The sequence below is a fragment of the Urocitellus parryii genome, chromosome 6 (assembly GCF_045843805.1).
Source record: "Urocitellus parryii isolate mUroPar1 chromosome 6, mUroPar1.hap1, whole genome shotgun sequence".
In the NCBI taxonomy this organism is placed as follows: domain Eukaryota; kingdom Metazoa; phylum Chordata; class Mammalia; order Rodentia; family Sciuridae; genus Urocitellus; species Urocitellus parryii.
In genome coordinates this window covers 117877074-117901256 of record NC_135536.1, presented here as the reverse complement: position 1 = coordinate 117901256, position 24183 = coordinate 117877074, and the positions used below count along the sequence as shown (strand labels likewise).

The 24183-nt window shown below is 52.0% G+C and overlaps 1 protein-coding gene across 1 annotated transcript; it reads right to left on the bottom strand.

Moving 5' to 3' along the window:
• Positions 1-2863: 2863 nt before the first annotated feature.
• Csk (C-terminal Src kinase) lies at positions 2864-22678 on the bottom strand. Its single transcript, XM_026387721.2, has 13 exons — positions 22052-22678; positions 8257-8336; positions 7794-7907; positions 7565-7677; positions 7009-7228; positions 6020-6113; positions 5777-5842; positions 5588-5687; positions 5392-5482; positions 4946-5019; positions 4646-4841; positions 4449-4535; positions 2864-3713 (listed from the first exon to the last, which is right to left on the bottom strand). The coding sequence occupies exons 2-13, from the start codon at positions 8269-8271 to the stop codon at positions 3531-3533; spliced, it is 1353 nt and encodes a 450-aa protein (XP_026243506.1). The 5' UTR covers positions 8272-8336; positions 22052-22678; the 3' UTR covers positions 2864-3530.
• Positions 22679-24183: the final 1505 nt, after the last annotated feature.

Sequence of the window (24183 nt, the reverse complement as noted above, 5' to 3'; positions counted from 1 at the left end):
CCCCTGGCCCTAGATTTGGTTGTTAAACATTCACCAGTACACCACTGCATGAACTCTCTCCCACTCTGCAATATCTGAGGGACTGTCCCTTTCCCCTCCCAGGCCCTCCCTCCCTGCGCTCTGGGTCCAGCATCCCATTCCTTGCTGTAAGGAGGGTTCCACTGCCATTTCCTCCCCTTTGTATCTTCTGCTTCCCTTACAGGATTTGGACATGACCCAAAAGTCAATGTCCTTCCGGTTGGCAGTCAAATTTGCTGAAGCCTTTGCCTTCATAAAAACCACTCCACATATTCCTCTCTCAAGCTCTCCTTCCTCTCCATTATGGTTAAATTCCTCAGAAAGTTTTTGACCTCAGATTGCTTGTTCCTTCTAGCCACTGCCATCTGGAACAGGTCCCTACCAAAGACAGATATTGCTAAGGCCAACAATGACTTCCTTGTGGTTACTCAGCAGGCAACTCGGCCTCCATTTCCATGTCTCTTGCGAAGCAGGGACCCTGGTGGCCCCACTCTGATCTCTCCCTTGGCCTGTGACGCAGCCCTTTCTTGTTTCCTCCTCAGCACCTATGTAGCCAATTTCTTCATTCTGCTCTTTCAATAATAAGAGTCCCTCAAGGATTAATCTTGGACCTTCTGTGTCCTTCCACAGTGACCTCATACTTGCCCATGGCTTCAGGTTCAATCCTGTAGGGAAGGATGAGAGAGAAGAAAGGGGCCAAGCTAGAAAACAAGTCTGAGTATGTGTGTTTGAGAGAGGAGTAATGAATGAATGAGGACATGCTAGCAGGTGGGAAAAGAGTTGGAACATCCAGCTGCCTGGGCCTACCTTCACTCAGGACCCCATCAGTTGGGCCACACTCTGGTCTCTAAAATAACTCAAAATTTCTTCCTCTAGTGTCTGGGTTCTAACAACTTACTCAACACCTTAACAGTTTCTTTTCTTTTTCTTGGTACTGCGGATTGAACCATTGAGTTACATCCTCAGCCCTTTTTATATTTTGAGACAAGTCTTGTTAAGTTCCTGGGGCTGGCCTGGAATTTGCCATCTTCCTGTCTCAGCTTCCCGAGTCACTGGGATTACAGATGTGGGTCATCACATCTGGCCTCATGGCAGTTTCAACAATACTTAAAATTCAACATACCCTTAACATAACTCCTGATGCTCCCTCCTAAACACGAGTCTCCTGGTTCCCTTGCTTAACAGGTGCCCTGCACATACCCTGCCTGCATCCAGTCATTGGGGTAGTCAGGCATTAATGGCATCTCCCTCTTCTTCATCCTTATACTGAATCCATTACCAAGTCTGGTCAATTTTACCCCTTACATCTCTCTAGAGTCCACCTACCTCCCACCATTCTTTGTATTGAGACAGGGTCTCACCAAGTTACCTCAGCTGGCCTCAAACTTGTGGTCCTCTTGTCTCAACATTCCAAATTGCTGACAATACAGGACACCACACCCACCCAAACGTGATCATTTTAAAACTACAGTCTGACATGTCACTCTCCTATCCTGCTCATAGCCTGTCATTGGCTTTCCAAGGCTGTTGACTTGGTAAAAGCCACATCCTGGCTAAAGATTCCCTTCTCCAACTCCATCTCCCAGCCCCAGGCTATCTGTACAGAATCATCACCCATTTTCTTGGATATTCCAAACAAGCTACCCCCTTGAGTCTCAACCTCTCCCTGGCGTGCTGCTCACCACCACCTGTGTTCTTGCTCATCCTTCTTATCTTAAATGTTTCTTCCAGGAAGTACTCCTTGATCTCAAGATTCCCATGTTAAGTGTTTCTTTCACAGCCCTGATGTTTGTTACTACGTGTGATTGTTTGTCTTTCCAAACATGAACTCCACAGAGTTTGCTTTTGCTCACTGATGAATGCCAGGCCTAGCACACAGCCAATATGCAAATATTTGCTGTTGAATGAATGAATGAATAATGGACCACTTTCAAAAAAATTAGTCTGGCAGTGTTTGCAGAAGATGGAGGTGATGAGGCTGCTGCACCGGCAAGGAGAAAGTGCAGTGGAAGGAAGTGCAGCAGGGCTGAGAAGCAAGTACCAGGCACACTTCAGGTCAGAACACCCTGCTTTTCAGTCTTGCTGCAGTGAGAGGAGGGTCAGGAGTGCTGGGACAACTGGAACCCCCCATCTGCCTCAGGGGTTGAATCAAGCCTTCCCATCTTCCCAGGCTCTGTTGGACAACCCGAGTGCAGGGAAAGAGGCCCATAGCTGGTCTTCATTCCCTATTTGTGTGCCCTGCATGGAGTGGGGAAGGAAGATCCCTGAACACAGGGCTGGATCTCCATCCCCTGCAAAGTCCAGTAAGGCACAGGGGTTGGTGCAGGTGAGGGTGGGGTCAGGGCAAAGCTATTACATGGTAGGTGAAATGTGAGAACCACCAAAGGCTGGAGCCTCCCCTTCCCCAACATGGTCCAGGGTTAGCATTTTCAGGCATGAGCTACGTATCTGCCACAGGGACCCCCTCCCCATCTGGTCAGGCCTAGCCCCTCCCCCACCCTCAGTTCCACACCCCTTGTGTTGAAGGCTTGAACACAGCAGGAGAGGCAGCCCAGGACCTTCAGGCAACACCCTGTGGACAGCCCCCCCCACCCCCAGCGCCAGGGCCAGGTGGCAGCTGGGTGGGGAGGGGCGGATGGTGAGCGCTTCCCCATGGGCAGACACAGGACAGTCGCTCGTGCAGCTGACACAAAGCGGAGGCTACATTTCCCAGCCATGCTTCCCCCCAGCCCCACTCACAGAGACAGAGGGATGGACAAAATGGCATGGGGGGGACGACCCGGCAGGACAGGCAGGCTCGGCGGAGGAAGCGCCGAGGCTGGATGGCGGTGTCCTCATGGAGTGGTTTATTACGATTCCATCTCACAAGGCAGGTAGGCGAGTGGCAGCGGCACATGAAATCCAAGCCCCTGACAGACGTCTGCCTCGGGCGCATGCAAACAGTGCAACATGGTCAAGCGCAAACACGGGCGACCGAGGCAACACGGGACACGGAACACGGAATGGGGAACAAGGCTGGGGCATGGGTCCCTAGAAAGGGGCCAGTCCCCCCCACCCTGGGGGGCAGGACAGGAAAAATAAGATTCGTACTTCTTGTAAAATGCCCATTTGCTGGGTACTTTCTTTCTCCTTATCTTGAAAAATAATAAAAAATAAACACACGGAAAAAAAATCTCAAAAAAGTAAAGGAATAAAACTCTAAGAAGGCGAGCGATGGGAGGCCAGGAGATGGCTGACTGTGATGGGGGCACTGCCTCCACTCCTCAGCCGCCTCCCTTCCTGGCCCCTGCAGTGGGCAGGCACCCCAAGCCCTACAGGTGGGTCCATGAGAGAAGGTGCCAGGCTTAGGTGGGGTGCCTGGGGGCCAGAGGGGACAGGCTGGACAGAGGAAAGAAGCCTGCCAGCCCACTGGGGCTCAGTTCAGGTTTGGGCCCAGCGAGCAGCAGGGGCACCAGGTCTGTGTTCTTCCAGGTTCAGTCCCCACAGGCCCATGACCTGGGTGGAAGCAGAGGTCACAGGTGCAGCTCATGGGCTTTGATGTGTTCAAGCTGCTCTCGAAGCTGGAGGAAGGAGGGCCTCGTGGCGGCATCCAGATGCCAGCAGTTCTTCATGACCTCATAGACTGCGGGTGGGCAGCCATCTGGGGCGTCCATCTTATAGCCCTTTTCCACCCGAGGGACAACGTCCTTCAGGGGCTGTGGGAAGATGAGTGGTACATGTTAGGGTAATGCCTGTGACAGACCCAACCTGATCTTTTCTTAAAATTGGGAGCAATCTCGCCACAAAGCCATGAAAAGAAATTTCGGCTTTACTATAAATTACTGCAAATTCTGAACCTGCTTGGAATGCCTGCACATGCCTTGAACTCACCCATTCCTGGCTCTCTGACCAGAGAGCAGCCCTCTCTGAAACTTTAGTGACACCTCATAAATATTGGCCTTCCCTGGCCAGACAACGACCTTCTCTAAGGCTTTAATGGTCCTCATAAATTCTGATGTTGGGGCCAGCAAAAATTGTAAACTACCATTAGTGTGATGCTTGTCAGAGTTCTGTTATCTGTAATCCCACTTTGTGTAACTTTCTGGGCTATAAAGCTGGGCTGTAGGAAAGCTGCTGCTGCTGTCTTGTTCCTGCCGTTTTGGGAGGGAGAAGCAGCCTGGCCAGTTGAAATAATAAGCTTGCTTTAATTTGATTTTAATTGGAGTCAGTGGTCTTTTCTTGCATCCTGGTCTAACACCTGACCATAGAGAGGATTCCTACCTGGCATCCCTCTTCAGGGACCCCCCCTTTCAGCTCTACCTCAGACCCAGGCATGGAAGTGGCCTTGAAACTCCCCAGGGCAGGTCTGAGACTTCAGACCCAGTGGGATGACACACCCCTGCCATTCTATCAGTCCCAGCCATGCACCAGGCCCTAGCGCCCAGACTCACAATTCTTGGGTAAGGCACTCGCCCAAAGGAGTAGATTTCCCAGAGAAGGATTCCAAAGCTCCACACGTCAGACTTGGTAGAGAATTTCTGATATGTGGATGGGAGAAGAAATGTCAGATCCTGAGAATCTAGGGGTGGTGGGTGACACTGAACCCTAGCCCACCACAGCTTAGGACCCAGGGGAAGGCTGGTCCCACCTTCTCTCTCAGAGCCTCGGGGGCTGTCCACTTGACTGGCAGTTTGCCTGTGTCCTGGGTGCTGGAGGCCTCCTTGGTGAGGCCGAAGTCGCTGACCTTGGCCACATTGTCCTCAGACACCAGCACATTTCTGGCAGCCAGGTCCCGGTGCACAAAGTTGTTGCCCTCTAGGTATTCCATGGCCTCACAGACGTCTCTGGGGGGCAGGCCAGTCACATGGCCCCTCAGATCAGGGCTCCCACAGCAGGTTGGGGGTCTTCCTAGAACCCTCACCCCAACCCCAGGGACTGCTTCACTCACAGTGAGAACTTCAGGAGACAGTCTCCGCCCAGCACCGACCTACCCCGAGATCTCAGGTAGTCCACCAGGCTGCCCTGGGGGCAAGACAGACAAGATCAGCCCCTCAGGTCAGATTTGCCCTGTAGCCCCCTGGACAGTGGGCTTGAGGGCTAGGTAAATGGCAACACCAGAGGAGTAGGAAGAGGGAAGGAGTGGGACATTGCTGCTGGACACCATGTCAGCATTACCCCTCAACCCTCACAGAATCTCTGAGGTAGGCTTTATTATTATCTTCATTTCACAGATGAGGAAACTGGCTTGGAGAGGTAACCTGAACTCTTCAAAGTCATGGTCAGCAAATGATGGGCTAGACAAAAGTCCGGCCCTAGTGATTTCAAAGCTCAGTTGGGGTGGGGGCAGGGGGAGTCAAAGAAGCAGATCCAGCCAGGATTTGGGCAGGTGCTCACCTTGGCCATATACTCAGTGACAATGTAGAGCCCGCCCTTCTCCTCTAGAATTACACCGAGAAGCTGTACCAGGTTGCTGTGCCGAAGTTGCCTGGGGCAGGACAGGGTGGTTGGAGCCTTTGGAGCCTGCCCAGCTCCCCCCCCTACGCCCCACCCTTGCCTGTGGGCAGCCTCCCCCTGCCTCCACCCAACTCACGTCATGACAGAGGCTTCGGCCAGGAAGGCCTGGGCGGTGGCATCATTCTTAATGCACTTGACAGCAACTTTGTTCCCCCGGTAATCACCCAGCATTACATCTGGAGGGAGAAGAATTGAGGGCTGTTCCTGGACTCCCCAGACATCCCCACTCCCAGCTCTTCCCAGGCTCCTAGACCCTCCAGCTCACCTCCAAACTCTCCCTTTCCAATGGTCTGCAGCAGCTTCAGCTCCTTCATGTTCAGTGCCCAGCCACCTGTGGGAGGGGTCAGTGAGGGTGTGGATGCTGGACAGGCCAAAGATCAACCCCCGATGGGACAGACAGACTGGACTATCTCCAGACTGGTGGTCTTTAGGCCTCCAGAATGGGGGCAGAGCCAGAGGCCTGGGGGTGGGGAGACAAGTGAGTAGGTTTGGGGGTAGATGCACTCACTGCGGTAAAATTCATCCTGGGCTGCCACTGTGCCCTCCATGACCTTTGGTTTGATGAGGCGTGTGCAGAGTCCATCTGCATCAGTGGTGTAGTGCTGGGGAGAGGAGGGCAGGTGCTTAGAGCCAGCCTCCAATGGGCCCCATGTCCTCTCAGCTAGTATGCACTGCTCAGGCCTGACCACCAGAGGGCAGCAGAGGCTGACCCCACCCTCCTGGAACTATTTGCATAGGGAGGGCTCCCCATTTCTGGCAGGGCAGGAATGTCTGTCCATTTCCCATGCCACCCTACACCCAGCTGCTGGACAGACAGCTGGCTGTTGCTACCACTCAGGCTCACCAGAATCCTGAGGTAGAGGGCAAACTCTGGTTTGGTCCTAATGCCAACCTCTAGCCAGGTGTGCTCAGGACCCCACCTTCCTTTGCCAAGACAGCAAAGTGAGTCTGGAGGCATCTGGGAAGCCACCGGCAGCTACTGGATGCCAGGTGTGGCTGGGCTAGATCTGAAAGAGCTGGCCTTGGAAGCTGCAAGAACCTATGAGCATGTCCATGCAGGGGAAGCTAGAGGCACCTGACCATCAAGGTGTAGGGTTCCTGTTTACATATATACATCTGGGCATGTGGTTAGGCAAATGGAGGGAAGGGAGTTCTAGGATGAAAGAGACTCGGACTCCAGTTCTGGAACCTCCAATATATAGCTAGGGGCCCTTAATTGCTTTGAACCTTTATGTCTTAGTACACAAAACGGGGATAATGCCACCTTCCTTAGGGGAGGATTATAGGATCAGAGGTCAGTCCTGGCATGCAGCAGGTGCTCCACCGAAGTGTGATGAAAACAGGGGCTTAGAGATTGCCAACATGCCTGGGTTAGCCCACCAGAAGAAGCAGGTAGGACTAGAGCTAGAATCTAGGGTTGTGTGTCAGTATCCACAGAAAGGTTTGGGGTATATGTGGGGGTGGTGAGGCCACCTACAGGTACCCTCCCACCCTCACCTCCACCAGCTGCATTAAGTTCTCGAAGTACACTTCTTCGTCAATGCTGAGTTTGCTGGCATGGTACATGATGCGGTAGTGCTCCACCTTGCCGTCACAGCTCACGCACAGTGTGTAGTCCCCGGGGTAGTTGGTACTTTCCCGCACCAGGAACAGGCCTGTCTCCGGTGGGTATAGAAGCCGCTCAGCCTGCTCCCGTGTGATCTTGCCATGGAACCAGCTGGGGAGTGGTGTGGCCAGGGGTCACAGTGGCCCAAGGGTACTGACCACCCTGGTGCCTAATGCTCTGCTTTCTGAAAGTGCTTCCTCTGTTCCTGGAGCTCCCACTGGCTCAGCCAGGCTACCAAGGTCCTTATCTGCTTCCTGTCTCTTTTTTCTTCTGTCCTTGTCAAACCCCTCCTGCTCCTCCCTCTGTGAGGTCTGGCCTGATGTCCTGTCCCTCCTCTTGGACCTACATACAAGTCCCTTACTCTGGCCCCAGGCTTTCCTCTGATGCTCTTCTGGAAGGACCACGCCCACTTCCTCCTTTACCCTGTCCCCATCGTGTGGTACTCACGGCATGAGGCTGAGTTTGGTGCCTGCCTTCACGCCTTCCCGCTTCTGGACATAGTTGGCTGGGATGATGCCTTCACGGCCCACCTTGTTCTTGGCCTTGTACCAGTTGGGGTCCTGGCGAGAGGGTAGCCCAAATATATCCTCAGGTCCACCCTCCCCTGCAAGTGAACCAAACCCAGAAGGAAGTCCCAGAGGTGGGAAGGTGAGGTGGGCATAAGGTCCCTGAGTACCTTGGTGACAGCCACAATGGTGAGCACATCTCCTTTGCAGAAGGGAAGGTCCTGTTCAGCAGTGCCATGGAAGTTGTACTTGGCAATACATTCTGTACCGGATGGCCAGGCGGCCTGAAGGGCAGGTGACAGGTGGGTAGAGGCATCCTGGGCCTCCTCTCCACCCACCTGCCTGCATGCCTTTGATGTCACAGACTCTCAGTTGAACTCATGAGCCTGGGTGATGTGTCTCTTTCCTGAGAATTCTGGGTCCCTTCCTTACCACCCCAGACCTGTGCTCTTATCTTGAGGCCCTGTGTCTTGACAGTGGGTGCTGGAATTTTACTTTACTGAAAGCCTGGGTTGGGACAGAGGGTGGGAATAATGAAGGTAGGCTCATCTAAGCTCCCCCTGCTCTTTTACTGAGCACCCCTGGGGGGTGACAGGGACGCAGAAATGCCTGAAATCTGCACCTCCGCAGTACCTGTATTGCCGACATCTTCTCAGGAGATCTGGCGTCTCCGTGTCACAGGAAGGCTGAACTGTCACTTGGTACCATTAGAGCTGGGGGGAGAAAGATGAAGATTGAGGAGGGGTAAGAAGAGATGGCTTCTACCCATACTGGGATTGATTCCTTCCCCAAAAGGAGTGTGATCAGGTGCCAAGGCTTCCAAGAGCTGGAATGTGAGGGCAGGGCTGTTTTCTCCAGACTGAGGCAGGAGCATGAAGTCTCCCAGGATCAGAGGCAGCCATCAACCCTAAGTTCATAGGGGGCCTTAGAGGTCCAATGGAATGACCAAGGGGAGCAAAGGAGGCCTGGAAAGTCAGCAGCACTAGAGCCAACTGCCCAACAGTCCCAAGCTTGGGGCAGCAGCTGGCCTGGAGAGAAAGGAAGCCCAGGACAGCCTTGTGAGACTCAGAAGGTGCTGTGTCACCTGGGAAAGTCCCGTGTGTTCTGTGGGCCTACCAGATTCCTCTACAAAAGCTTGCCCTGGTGTATAAAGCCCCCTTCTGGGTACATACCAAGAAAAAAAACAAGGCACATGTCCATCAGGACAGGCACAGGCTCACTCAGATGAATATTTTGTAGTAAATCGAAGATTGGGATGGGCTCAGGTGCCCAGAGAATAAAATGGTTACAAGAGGAGACATTGTACAGGGACAAGCACAATACACTTCAGCTATAAAACAGCCCTGATGAATTCCTAAACATAACACAAACCAAGAAGCCAGAAACAGAAAAGCACATACTATGTGATTCCATTTGTATGAAGCTCAAAATCTGGCCAAACCAATTCATACTGTCAGATGACCACCCTTTGAGGAAGACTGGAAGGGGCAAGAGGGAACCTCTGGGTGATGGTTATATGAAACATTTGAACCCAGTCATGGAGTGGGTGCACTCTGTGGCAATTCACTGAACTTCACCCTTATGACTGGTGAACTTCTTGGTTGTGTTTACTTCAACAAAGTTGAACCACCCAAAGAACTACCCCAACCAATCCCATATTCCAAGAGCAGCAGCAAACCTTATCTGCACACCTGTGCCTGACTCCTTCCACCACCACCACCTTCCCAAACACAGTCCAGAGGCAACTCTGTGGCCACACTTTCATTAGGACAGAGACTTCTCCATGAACCTTGTCATCATGCTTATTTTGATGGGATGGAGGGGTTCAGCAGCTGGGCTGATGGTAACAAACATGATCAACTGCCTCCAATCAGATAGTGGGAGAGAATATTTCAGTGCAGAGGTGTGTTTGGGGAGTACTGAGCTGAGCCCTGAAGACTGGAGGGTTTACAAAAACAGAGGGAAGGTCAGAGAAGGTACCCCAGAGAGAAATTGGTGTGGCAGCCAGAGCAAGGGAGTTGGTGTAGGGAGGAGACAGGCATAGCCTGAGAAACTGGCTAGGATGGAAGTCAATGAGGAGGAAAGGCAGGACAGGCTTCACCTGGAACTCCATGACCCCAAGCTTCCAAAGCCCAGCCCTGTCTCTGCTGTATCGAAGGTTTGGGCCTGACATAAACCTTGCAGGTTGCAGGGGGGCTTCTAATCTACTGTATGAAACAGGGGATAGATTCTGAGGCCAATGTGGCCTAGGGAGGTTTGGATCCTTAATCCTGGAGCCCAGCAAAAGCTGGGGAGAAAGGAACCAGGGAAAATGACCACTTTTAGGCCATACTCCTGGCTCTACAGTCAGGCAGATCTGGATTTCAAACCTTGCTCTGCCATGCAACTCAGGGTGAATGACTCAACCCTTCTGAACATCCCTCTTCCTTAAGTGGAGCACAGAGGCCCCATGCAAGCAGGTTGTGGAGGAAGTGCAATGAGACCCCGAACTTGTTTAGCATGCCCTGCTCCTCATCTCTGCAGAACACACAGCCCTTCCCACATCCAGAGGCTGTCTATTCAGGGGCACTGAGGCCCATGGAGGATGAGCTTGGATTTCCACAGCCACATTCACATGACTGAGCCACCACGAGTACAGGAACCTGCACTTGGGCCCAACAAGATGCATGCTACAGGGAGCTGTGAGCTCTCCTTACTTTCATTTTACAGACTAGGAAACTGAGGCTCCAGAGAGTGAACAACTTGCCTAAGGTCACAAAGCTAGTTAGGAATGACATTCCAAGCTTGAGTTGGGGTTCCACTGTGGTTAGCTTGGTCCCCAACCTTCAGGTCCTTTTAGCCAGAAGGCCCTGCCAGTATTCCACATCCCCACACCTCCCCCAGGTTCCCCAAACTCAAAACCGGCTGCCACCACAGGAGGGCGCGGAGGCTGTTGCCCTGTTAGTCACCCTTCCAGCTGTCAGTTTGCAAACACTCCTTCCCAGCCTGCAGCTGCTGCTGCCACCTCCCTGCTGCCTCAATGATAATAATAAAAATAATAACAGGTCCTGTTTTCTGAGCACTTATCCAGTGCCAGGCCCTGTCCTTGGCACGTCATTGTTCACCCAATCCTAATAACTCTGAGAGACAGGCTATTATTATCTCCATTTTACAGATGAGGACTTCAAGTGAGGCCCAGAGGGGCATGTGGCTTTGCCAGGGGTCGTCACACCTTGAGTGAGCTTCTGGAGTCCAATTTCAGACTCCTGATCTGCTCCGCAGTCCTCCTGGCACCTAAGACCCTTTGTCTTATGTGGCCACACTATGCCCCCAGGAGTTGCTGTTGGACTGGGAACCATGAGGTTGGGTCAGCGCAGAGCAGTGTGGGGGAGAGAAGCAGCCATAAGAGTCTAAGACATTAGTGCTCAGAGGAAGGGGCAAGCCCAGGAGTGTCCAGGGTGGGTTGTCTAGAGGGGTGGGGCTTTGAAAATCAGAAGCTCTAGACTCAGAGAGGAGCCAAACCCATTACCTTTACTCTACTAGCTGTGCCTCTGGGACCCATTTCCTCTGTAATTCTCAGTGAGAACCTGCAATTCCAAGGGCTGCTCAGAGGAGTGGAGTTGTTGGCCCTTCTGAGAGGCTCTTCGCTGGTGAGATCCTGAGCCCAGGATGGCTCAGCAGTCCCCTATAGTACCCAGGCTGGGGCCTCCTCCTTAAGGGATCCCCAGGAAGTGAACCCCTTCCCTTCTAGGCCTGAGTCATGAGAGACAGTGGCTGAGAGAGATGAATGCAATCTTAGGCCTCCACAATCCAGTCTGCGTCAAGGACAAAGAAGGGTCCTTCATAAGATTATCTGCAGAACACTGTCCAGGGAGTCAGGCGCTCTGAGTCCTGGACATGCCTCTGCCACCAACTGCTGTATGACCTGGGGAGTCACTTGACCTTTCTGGGACTTGCTAGCTCCCAGTACTTTGGCTAGACTTATTTCCCACTGGCTATTACCTACATTCTGCCCACCTCCCTTCCTTGCCATTCCTTCCCTGCTCCCTCTCTCTTCACCTAGAGAATATCCATTCAACCTTGGGGGTGCAGCAGGGGAATGCTTCTGCTGCACAAATGCCCCCTAAAATGTAGTAGGACTACTGTTCCTAGTAGCAAGAGATGGGAAGAAAGACTTTATGCCCATTAATGGGGGACTGGATAAATAAGTCAAATTCCAGAGAGGGAACAGCATCACTTCAGCCTTAGTGGAATCAGAACTTATCTCTAGGTGAGGATTAGGAAGATTTCCCATGATACAGAAAATAAAATGGAAAAACACCAGCCCAAGTGTCACTAAAGCTTCTAAGCATTACCCTCTGGATTAACCAGAAAGGGGAAAGAGAATCTTAACAGTAGGGAGAGCTGACAAACACCTCAACCAAGGAATCATATGAAGTTGAACACCATCAATAAGGAGACAAACAGATACCAAGTGTGTCCTCCTGTGATGCATTGAGAACCCAGTCTCAACCTATGTGGTATTCCTGCTAGTGCTGTTCAACTTGATTCAAATGAGGAAAGCAATTCAACAAATCCAAAACAACCAGTTCGAACTCTCAAGGCCAATGTTATAAAACATAAAACAAAACCAAGAATACCCCCAAATCAAAAAACAACAACGAAAAGGTTAGGATGATGTTTTAGTTAAATTGGACACTAGAGGCTGGGATTTTGGCTTGGTGGTAGAGTGCTTGCCTAGCAAGTATGAGGCACTGCGTTTGATTTTCAGCACAGCATATAAATAAATGAATAAAATAAAAGTCCATCAACATCTAAAAAAGTATTTTTAAAAAATTGGACACTAAACAAACATAACAAGATTTAATGAGTGATCCTGAATTGGATTCTGGATTAGGGAGAAAAAAAAACAAAACAACTAGAATAATCGTCTGAGCTGGGCACAGTGGCACATGCCTGAAATCCCAGTGGCTTGGGAGGCTGAGTCAGGAAGATCATGAATTCAAACCTGCCTCAACAACTTAGCGAGGCCCTAAGCAACTTAAGAGAGACCCATTTCAAAAAATAAAAAGGGCTGAAAACGTGGCACAGTGGTTAAGTGCCCCTGGGTTCAATCCCCAGTACCGGGGGGGAAAAAAAAAAAAAAACATTTGAGGACAATTGGGAAATAGGAATAGTAAGATAATATGGAATTAATGTCAACTTTCCTAAGTGTAATTTTGTAAAAGATACATAGGTTCTCAGGAAAAACATGATACATGCAGCACTAAACTCAGCAAAAAAAATGCATTTTCATATGTATTTATATAGATAAAAGAGATAAGAAAATTCAGGAAAATGTCAAGAACTGGCAGATCTGAGTGAAGGATTTATGAGTATCCATTTCAACTCTGCATGTGTATGTACTATTGGCTCTGTGCATGCCAGGTAAGTGCTCTACCACTGCTCTACATTCCCCACCTCCAGTCCTTTTTAATTTTTGAGACAGAGTCTTGCTAAGTTGCACAGGCTGGCCTTGAACTTGAAATTCTACTGCCTCAGCCTCCCCAGTAGCTGGGATTATAGGTGGGAAACCATTCCTGGCTATTATTTCAACTTTTGGTGGTTTAAAACACACACACACACAAAAAAAAAAAAAAAAAAAAGAAAGAAAAAGGCTATGGAATACAACCGGGTACAGATCATCTGTCGTACACCATGAGTAGATGTGTTTTTCTTTCTTTCTTTTTTTGCAGGCAGTACTAGGGATTGAACCCCAAAGCAGTCTACCACTGAGCTAACATCCCAAGCCCTTTCTGTTTTTTAATTATTATTATTATTTTGGTGTGTGTGATATCAGGGATCAACTAGGGGTGCTTAACCACTGAGCTATATCCCCAAACTTTTTACATTTTTTTCTAGAGATAGGGTCTTGCTGAGTTGCTTAGGGCCTTGCTAAGTTGCTAAGGCTGGCTTTGAACTCTTGATTCTCCTGCCTCAGTCCCCCAAGCTGCAGGAATTACAGGCGTGTGCAACAGCACCCCACATTTTTTTTTTTTTAATTTGAGACAAGGGTCTCGATAAGTTTCTGAAATTGGCTTCAAACTTGTGATCCTCCTTGTCTCTGCCTCCCAAATTGCTAGGATTACAGGCATGCACCACCTGTATGAGTTGTTTTTGAAGACATACAACATATCCATAGACTCAGGTATGTCTAGGTTATCTTTGGAAAGACACAGGAAAAAAATAACAGAGGTTGCCTCAGAGATGGGATGGGAGAGTAGGATCAAATTCAAGGAATACTTTCTTTTTACTCATATTTGATATTTGGGTTTTTTTTGGCTGCTTTTATTTATTAATTTTTAAAAATATATGCACCTATTGCCTTCCCCCTAAAAATAAAACTGAAAATGTCCCTTTCTGAAAACCACCTCTGCCAAGAGTCTTCCTTGGTTTCCCAGCTATGCTGGCTGCCTGCCTCCAGGGTCTCACATTCTAGCAATGCAGTGAGAACCTCACTGGCCATGGCCTGTGGTTTAGGGCGTACTGGGAGCTCTGCAGAGGGAAAGTTAGTTCTGACTCATAACTGCATCCCCAACATGGGCTGGGCCCAGAGTGCCTGCTCAGTAAAGGAGTGCTGAATGAATGAAGAACGAACAAAAGAGAGAAACCAGACTGGCTGTGCCACACTGAGGTCCTGTAACTGGAAAACTATATTTAACCCCAAAGGGACAGCAGCTGTCACCCCCACCCCCACAGGGTTGGAGGAAAGGGGGCTTGGGATGTGGCAGAGCCAACGCTTCACTCTGACTTTCTGCCCTAAACCCTGCTCCCAGCAGCCCTTGTGCTAGGGTCCTGGGAACAGGCTGGGCATTGTGCCCAAGCACTGAGGTCAGTGGCCACAGCCTCAGGCAGGCCTTTCTTGGGAGCCTAGGCTATCAGGGAGGGGGGATGGAGAGGAAATTGGGAGCCCAGAAACTCCCTGGCTGCCCTTTCCCTGCCCTGGAGGCAGCTGTAGACCCCCAAAGCCAGACACATGCAGATGATCAGGGTAAGTTAAGGGACCCCTGCCCTGCCCCCTCATCAAAACTCCACTGCTTAATGGGGCGTGGGAGCTTTAGTAACTGTTTACACCCAGCTAAAAATACCCACTGAAAAGGGAAGTGTACTAGAGACCTGGGGGGACTTGAGGCCATGGCCTCTAGAGACTCTGTTCTTGAGACTGAATATATGATAGCTGAATAATACAACTGAAAACATAATTGCTAGACCTTGCAAGGATGGGGGCAACCACTGGAAGCAACAGGAAGGTTCCACCTTGCCTTTTGCTCTTTTGAACCAATAGTTCAGGGGCCTTCCTCTGTCCAGTGTCATATTTGGTGGGCCAGGATGGGCAGGAGGAAGAAAGGGCCCAAAAGGTCTTGCCCCTGGAAATCAATTCATGAGCTTTTCCTCTGTGCCCATCCCAGGGCTAGGTGCAGGAGACCCCAAAAGAATACAGACCTGGCTTCTGTCCGACTACATAATGGTCAACCATGACTTAGTGTGCTCAGTGCCTCAAAAGATTGAGGACAGGATGTAACTCAAGTGGCAGAACACCTGCTTAGAATGCCCCAGGCCCTGGGTTCCATCTCTGTGCTGTTTAAAAAATAACAACAAAACTGAGGAAGGACAGGGCCATCCAGGAAATAATCTAAGAGGAAAAGTGGAAAGGAGGAAGGGAGCTGGAGCTGAAAGGATCTCAGGGGAAAGTAAGAGGGAGAGGATTGGAGGGATGCCCTAGAACAGGGCAAGGTTAAGATTCCAACTGCAGTATGGAGGGAGTTAATCAAGACTGAAGGCCCAAGGAGGCTTTGAGCTCAACCCCCAAATTTCCAACAGGTCACAGAGCAGACACAGGCAGAATTAAGTTTCAGACTTGGGCACGCCCCCCTAGAAAGGGCAGAGCACCTGAGGAGGGTGGGGCTCCCCCACCCTGTGCCAGCAGTTGGGCTGGTTTGGCAGCAATAAAATCAGCCCCACCCCTGGTTCTGCATAAGGCACCCAGGCTGACAGCACTTATATCCCCTGGCCACACACCAGGTGGTGGGGCTAGAGGTTTCCTAGTGATCCCAGAAAGCCTGGGCAGGTACACTCATTGCAGAGATGTCTGGGGGTGGGGGGGCAGGGAGCAGTAGGATCAGGCACAAGACCTTTTGAGATGCCTAAAGCTCCCTGGGAGTCGGAAGGGAGTAAAAGGATGGCCTCCTTTGGCTCCAGTACATGCTGTCCTACCCTCACCTCTGAGGCTCCCTTTAGCTTTCAGTACCCCAACCTAAGGAAAGCGGTGAGTTTAATGACTGAAAAACGTTAAAAAACCAAATTACAGCAACTCACTGGCTTTTTTCCTGTCCCCAATGGCTTGGTGGGACCGGAAATCCTGTCTAGCGGTTTGGGAGCAGTGGGGGCTGGGTTAGAGGAGGCTAATGGGGAGCCTCCTCCCCCAGGCACCACTGCGGCTAGAGGCTGCCACTCCTGGCCCAGAAAGGTTTCTAATTACCGCTCAGAAGCCTAATTACCTACATGCACTGGGCAACCGGGACTCTGGGCCTCCCCAGGGCCCTAACCCAGGCCCCTGCTCCCCTACAACCCTCTTAGTGCAGGCTGTAGTCTTTGCATCTTTATTTGCTTACATTTACATGCAGCTTCCCAGCACTAACCTTCCACAAACCCTTCAAAGTTATGGATTGTTCTTGTCCATCATTTCAAAGTCTCTCAGTCATGGTAAAGGAGGGAAGACCGAGGGTAGAGGCCCATGAGCTGTCTAAAACTTTGGTCCTCAGAGTTCTGGTCTTCCTATTTCCAAACTGGGACCTACAGAACACAGCTGGGAAGGCAAAGCTATTGGGGCTAACACAAGGACATATAGCTTACTATCCACGTGAGGGGAAAGGAGGCTGTCAACACTCCCCTGCAGGATGGACTGCAAAAATGAAAGCATGCAGGTACAGCCTACTGGTTCAACTGGGTTCAGGGATCTGTGTTGGTTATTTAATCCTAAAGGAAAAACAAACAAACAAACAAACAAACAAAAAAACACTCACAGTCAAGTACTGTTGATCCTTGTTGGATAGAAGCAGAAACAAGCTCTGATAAGGTTTACCCACTGGGGGCCACCTAGCTTCCAAAGGCTAGAACAGACTTGAGCTCAGATCTGTCTGAACCTTGGTCAGGAGACCTTTCTTTCAACTTTCCTGAGGCAGGATAGATAACACCCTAAAAATGGACAGATTGGGGGCACTGGGGTAAAGGGGATCTGCCTAGCACTTGGCCCTCTTATTCTAGGAAGTAGAGGTAGGAAGAGGCCAAGGGCTGGTTCAGCAAGAGAAGCCAGCAGCCCCTGTGAGAAAGAAGCTCCAAACAAGAACCTCCGCCCCCACCATGCCTGTCTTCAAGTGATTCTTGATTTTTACATGCTTATTCCCTCCCTCCAGGAAGTCCTCCAGGCTGTTCCAGCCCACCCAGGGTCCCAGCTTCAGAGCTCCCACCAGCCCTGCCAGGAAGTGGGAAGCACAGGTCTCTCCTGATGGACTCCTCTGAGCCTGGCTCCTCTATGCCAAGCAGCAGAGCTTGGCACCTCCTACCCCATCTTCTGGCAGTGTGGAGAGCAAATGCCATAGATGCTCAAGGCTGAGTGAGGACCAGGGGCAGGCTGGGCAAGGCTGAAAAGCAGCAGCCAACATGGACAAGGGTGAGAAGACACCCAGTTTCACCCACTCACAAGGCTTCCAACCATGCAGAGAGCAAGACAGGCATGGGGGCGCACAATAGCCCCTCTTTTGCTTGTTATAGACCACAGAGGGGAGGGGAGGGGCGGAGGGAAGCTGCGGTTGGAGGGTGTACACAGCAAGTGTGTGAAGAGAAGCTATCCTCATCACAGCGCCTCAGAACCAGGAAGAGAAACTGAGCGGGAGGAAGGGCGGGCTGGGCCGTGGGGCCTCCAGCCCTGGGGCCTGTGGAGGGGAGCTCCCAGTCAAACCACTTCAGCCTCTGGGCCTCAGTCTCCCAGTAGAACAAACGGGATTCTCTATCTGCTTCTATCAAAATGCCTCTGATCCAAGCAGTCTATAACCGATGGGCACTGCAGGCTGCATCATGCCTGATAAGAGAGCACCCCCAATTCATGGAGCACTCCTGACCACAGGGAACAGGGGCTCAGCTACAAAAAGCCAGTCTCCCTCCCTGCTTGTTTCTCCCTCAGCCACACAGGGAGCACACTAGCTCTTCCTTCACCAGCTCTTTATTTTTAGGTCTGAATTTGACTTTAATCATTACTTAGCGGATTCTATTTCCAGTCCTTGGATGAAGGGACCCAGAGGGGAGGAGGAGGGAGAGCCAGTGCTCCCTGCCGGGCGTGGGGGGCAGTCTGATCCTCCACCCATCCTGTCCTCAACCAAGGGTGGGGGAAACTGAGAAACACCCAAAGGGCTCGCTCTAGTCAGGCCAGCATCATGGGGAGGCTCCACCCTGTGACCTCATCCCAGCCCAAACTGTGGGACAGGAGGGCAACTGTAATGCCCACTTCCCCTGTACCAAGACCAGGCAGGAGGAAGAAGTCTGGCAGCCAGAGTCCGAGGTCACAAGCCTGAGGGACCTCTGCATTGAATGGGCCACCTCAGGGAGGACTCCTTGCCTAGGTTAGCCCTGGGACACCTTAGAGTCATCTGGGGCTATAGTCTCTTGGACCCAGGGAGTGCCAAATTGAGAGTTTGCTCAAACTGTCCACAGGGTGGCCCCTGGAGGATACTCCCAGTTTTTCAAGTCTGCATGGAAGCAGAATAAGGGGAAGCAAGGTTTGTCACAATGGCACAAACTCAGGTTAGATCTGGGCAACATCTGCCAAGGAACATTCTAGAGCTGGAAGGCTCTAGAATACCCCCTACCCTACCCCTCAGCTTTCTTCCCCTCCCAGGTCACTGGGAAAGGTGGGAAGCTGAAGCTGGCCTGGCTGTCCCTGGGTTGGGGCTCAGGGTGCCCTGCCTAAACTCAGGCTAAGGAGACCTCTATTTCTACAAGAGAATGCAGGACTGGGCCATACTTGCAGAAGCTGGAAGGCAAGAGGCCTCCTCCACTCAGCTCTGACACTGGCAGACGGGAAGGGAAATGGGTGGGGTCAGACCCTGGACATCAACCAGCAGCCCATCTTCCCAGGGCCAGCCCATGCCCTGAGCCAGCCAATCACATAGCAATGACATTTCTACCATGGGAGCTGGGGGCGGCAGGGAGGTGGAGCAGCACACTGGCCATAGTAGCCTGGAACCTCATAGAACCTCAGCCTCTGGGCCTCAGTCTCCCTGTAGAAAAAAATGGGATTCTCTATCTGCTTCTATCAAAATGCCTCTGACCCGTGCAGTCTATAACCAATGGGCATTTCAGGCTGCATCATGCAGCCTATGGAGCCAGGTTCAGGGAAATCAGTCAGGAGAGGCCTGTGCTTCCCACTTCCTGATAGGGCTGGTGGGAGCTCTGAAGCTGGGGCCCTGTGTAGGCTGGAACAGCCTGGAGGACTACCTGGAGGGAGGAGGTGAGTTTCAGAGGGGCTGGGCATCTCCCTGCTGGGCCCATGGCTCAGGTGTCTTCCTCCATTTGAGCCAGCCTGCAGTGGGCAATCCCCTCAATGACAACCTCTATCTACAGAGGGAGAGGAGAGAGGATATGCCAGGCATTTTCTAGTTCCTCAGTTAACAAGTTCACACTTCTCACACTTTCCTTTAAAGCATACATCACCATTCCTGTTATTTATACAAAGGAACTCTGGTTCAGAGGGTAGTGACTTTCCAACCCTTCATTCTGGCCTAAGTGGCATGGCTAGGCCTGGTACCCACGTGGCTTGAGTGCCAAGTTGCCTGCTCTCTGCTGACTGCTTTTGGGGCTCATAGTAACAACCCCCACAACAGCAACAGATGGGAAGTGCGTGCTCAGTAAGAGGGGATGAGTGAAGCTGTTGTGGCAGAGCTACTTAGAATATTCTGTAGCTATTTAGGCAGTTACTTAGACTGTGGAGCACCACAAGAAAATGCCCATACACTCAGTACTGAATGAAAGGTGTCACGGCACCCACACTCCAGTGCTCCAGTGAAAACAGTGACGAAGGAAGAAAATCAGGAAAAAACTGGCAGGGACTCCAAAATGCTAGAAGTCACTGTCTAGTAAAGAAATAGTGGGTAACTTTTGTTTTCTAAGTTTTCTGCAGCCATTTTGTTACTTTCTAAATTAAGAAAATTAGTATGTACATAGTTTTCTTCCAAAAAGCTCATATTTGCTCCCTTAGGTCCCACCTGGCCCCCAGTTCTGGCCCAGGTGTCTAAGGACATTTCTACCATGGGACAGCTTTTTCCACCTGGGACAGCCTCTCAGACACAGGAGGATCTGTCCCTACCTTCTTTCCCAGACTCAATGCCTCTGTTGTGTTTTTTGAGGGCTACTTGTTAAGGTTCGAAATCCCTCAAAAGATGGAGTCCAGAACTGGACCCAGATAGTTCCATCCCATTAGGCCACGTAGGTCACACAATCACAAGGTACTATTTTGAGGGAGGCTGAACTCTGCCCTCTCTCCAATACTTGCTCCATGTGGCTCAGCCTCATGGGGCCAAGTGCGCCTGCAGCAATGAAAGGACTCATCTTCTGGTCTTTGCCCTGACCCAGTGCAGGGAAAAGAGCAGCCACTTCTGAGCGGAAGGAAAGAACCGAGCTCAGATTTAAAAAAAAAAAAAAAAAAAAAAAACTCCCTGCACATATGTCAGCCTGTGTTAGGCTCCTTTCTACAAAGGCCTTTGGGGATCCTGGGCCGCACCCTTGCAGCTCACAGTTGGTAAAGAAGCAACCAACTATGTCAGATGTTAGGTCCCAGCCCCAGCTCCTCAGGATAGAAAGGAAGTCAGGACTGGGTGTGAGGCTACGTGAGTACAGCCTCACAGGCTCAGGACATCTGGGCCCCTTCTTCTGCGTTTGTCAGGGAAACAAGAGAGGGAAGAAAAAAGAAAAACCTAAATCAAGAGCAGGGGACCTCAAGTAGGACAAAACTGCAGGTGACTCCAAGGTGGCCCAGACATGGCTTAGCCTTCTCCAGGGAACCAGAGGATCTTCCTATAAAGCCAAGCTCACTCCTGCTGCCTTTGCCCCATTCCTGCTGTGGCCACACCAAGAAAGACACTGGAACACCTATGGTACAGGTGTTTGAAATGGGCCCTGGTGGTATCCCCACTCAGCTGATGCTCCCATGCCTGACAGGGTGCTGCCAGTGGAGACAGAGATCTCACCTTATCCATCTGAATTTGGTGTGTTCCTGTGCCTGCTAGGCCAAACATATAGGGAGGGCTGGGTCAGGACTGACCACAAGACTGTTTGAACTCAGTGCCAGCAGACTTCTGTGCCATACTACACAGGTGACCCCACACATTCACCACATCCCCTGTCAGTAGGACCAAGGCTCGGACTTTAAGGAAAAATATTATGGGTAGTTCTGATGCTGTCTGAGCCCAGACCTAGACAAAACTGGGGCCGGAAGCCCTCTCTAGTCCTCTGCAGTGGAACACGTGCTCATCCTACAAGATCCTCCTAGGCCAGGCAGGGGGCCTGCATCCTTGATAGGTAACAGTGCCTGTCTGGTTTCCTCCCACCCATAGCAGTCCAGCTTTGCAGAACTGAAGGTGAAAGACAGTTGGCTTCCCTCCACCAGAGGACTGGAGTAGTTACCTTCCCACCTTTGGGCTAAGTTCCTGGTCTTCAAAATGGGCAGTGAAGAGAAATCCTAGTTAAGTTCCAAAGATCTGGTTGATGGACACACCCCTTCTTAACATCTGGGCCCAGAGGAACCTGGGAGAATGGGCATTCCAGGGTGCCAGGAGGTGGGAGCATGAGGCTATTATTACCCAGTGTTACCTCCACCCCAGACAGAAGCCCTGCCCAGTTTCTCCACCCAGAGGTCAGAGGTCCCTTGGCTTAGGCCTGGTCTTCCCAGAGGTTCAGTCCCAGGACCTGGGTTTTAAGCATGGTTCAAGGGAGGTGGCTGGGCCCTAGGCTGTCTGGAGCCAGAGTACCTTAGTGTAGGAATGGAGGAAGGGGTCAGAATCAAGTGGACCAGGGCATCTGCAAGGAGGTCCTGGGCAGGAAAGGGCAAACTCTCAGGAGCCAGGCTCATTCTCCTGGGCCCTGGATCTCTAGTCACCTCCTACTCTGAGCTCCACACTGGGGGAACTCGGACAGACCTCAAAGAAGTCTGCTGGGCTGCTGAGCGTACCTCCCTGGTGGCTCCTTCCCAGCAAGATTCTGACAGAGACTCCCGGGAGAATTCGAACCCGTGGAGGAGAGGGTGAAGGAGGTGGGGGATGGGAGTGGACGCGACCGCGGTGGTAAGAGAGTCTGGACGTGCGACCTACACCCTCCTGGGGACACCCGACGCCCAGCTCCTCCCGGGCTGCCAAGCACTCACCTTTCTCGGGGCACTGCGGTCCGGGCCACCTCGACACGGGCGGCATCAGCGGCCTGCAGGACGGTCCATGCGGCCAAGGGGGAGGGGAGGGGCCTGGGGGTCCCCAGGGGGTGCGATACAAAGAGGTACGGATGCTAAAAAAGGGGGAGGAAGGACGGCCCGACAGAGGCAGGGGGACAGCCGCAAGGCCCGGGTCCGGGAGGGAAGAAAGGCGGGGGAAGGGGGCGGGAGGGAGTCAGGGGGAGGAAACAATGTAGCCGGCGCGGCCCCGGTAGAGTTCCGCTTCCGAACGCCGCTACCAAGGTTCGATTTTGGAACGTCTCGCCGGCGGCCCGGGGCCACCCTGGACGCTCGGTTGGGGGCCGCCTGGCTCCCCGCGCTCCAAGCCCGGGGGTTCGGGCGGCCGAAGACTGGCCGGGGCGGGAGGGTCGGCTGGCCGGGGGACGGCCCCGACGGCTGCGAGACCGGGCGGTCGCCCCGTTCGGACCCCGCCCCGGCGGGATCCCCGGGGTAGTGTGCAAGGTGGCGCTGGAGCCGGAGGGCGGCGGCGGGCTCGGCAGCGGTGGCGGCCAACCTCTGCTAGCCCGGGCTCCGCTGGGAGGAAGCTCGCAGGCCTGGCGAGAGGAAGCGCGGCCCGGATCCTCCGCCCGCCGCAGCGCGCCTGCGCGAGGGGGCCTGCCCGGCGCGCAGCGGGGCGTGGGCCGGCGGGACAGCGCCCCCTCCTGGGATCCTGGAGGACTGCGGGGGGTGTGTCCGCGCCCACGCCCTGCCCCCACCCGCCTTCGGGCGTGAAGTATCCCGAAGTGCTCTCCCCGAGGGCCCACCATCTCGTTTTGGAGCAGCCTCGCAGTCCTCTCTAGACGAAGCTCCCTCGCTGCTGAAGCCGGGCCTGCTTCCCTCTCTTCGGGTGTGTCTGTAAAGAGTGAACCTCACTCACAGCAGTAAGCGCTCATTCATTCACAAACATTTCCTGACGCTGACAGTATGACAGGCCCTGCTCTGGAGTCCACTAATGACACCGCTTCAGTACCGTTAGGCGTTCTTAGTTGAGTGGAGACAGGCCCATAGGTCAATGGGTCGTCACTTAGAGCTAATCGATAAAAGTGGAGAGGTGCTTGTTCAAGGTTCACAGGAAACAAAAAAGAAGGGAAGGCAAGTGGGGAGACTTCATAGAAGTGGGACCCTGGCAGAGGGAACAGCATGCACAAAGAGGCAGGGAGCAGTGAGAAAGCTTGGTGACTTCTGGAAACTATAAATAGTTCAGTAGGCTGCAGCTTTAAGTGTGGGTGGGGGGAGATGGGTTCCTTGCAAACTACAAACTACAGGGGCAAGAGAGAGCCAAAGAGCCTCATGGGATTCTCTTGGACTTTATTTTGAGCCTGGAGGCATAAGGAAGTTGTTCATAGTTGTGTTATCTTGAACAAGTTGCTTGACCTCTCTGTGTTGTAGTATCCCCATTTGATAAAACAGGGAAAATAATAACAACAACGTAAGGTTTTGTGGGGAAATAAGTTAGTAGGTTTAAAGCACTTAGTGTATAGTGCCTGGCATGGGGTGAGTCCTAAATTAAATACAGACTGTTATTATGTATCATTGTTCATGATGAGCAGGGAGACTCCAGCAGAGGTAGGCAGTATTCAGGTGCTTTCTAGGGACTGGATCCTGAAGGAAGAGTCACTTTTAGATGCACAGAGAAAAGGGGACATTCCTGGACGGGGAAAATGAGGCTGCTGGCAATGTCCTGAAATGCAAGATAAGTAAGAAGGAGCTAAAGGAGTGAAAGGGACAGTATAGGCCCTGTGGGAGGCAGAGCTGGACAGACAGTGTGGCTGCAGATTGCAAAGAGCCATAGATGCCAGGACCAGGAGTTGGGCACTGCCCTCCAGGCAAACTACTGTTAGGCACTTTGACCCACATGCCCCAGGACCAGCTTACCAGCAAGGAGCCAGCCATAATGATATGGGGAGGGATAATTTTTGAGGAGGCATCCAGTAGATCTCAGAAGTGTGGCACAATAGGGGGTGGGATATGGATTTGGGATTCAAATCCCAATACCTTTATTTTATTTATTTATATATGGTGCTGAGGATTGAACCCAGGGCTTCACGCATGCTAGGTGAGTGCTCTACCAC

Excerpts from the sequence above, each read along its gene's own strand:
- Csk (XM_026387721.2), bottom strand. Across the intron at positions 7,229-7,564 it reads ACCAAACTCAGCCTCATGCC|CTGGTTCCATGGCAAGATCA; the intron begins GTGAGTACCACA and ends ACCACTCCCCAG. Across the intron at positions 4,536-4,645 it reads CCGAGGCTCTGAGAGAGAAG|AAATTCTCTACCAAGTCTGA; the intron begins GTGGGACCAGCC and ends TCCACATATCAG.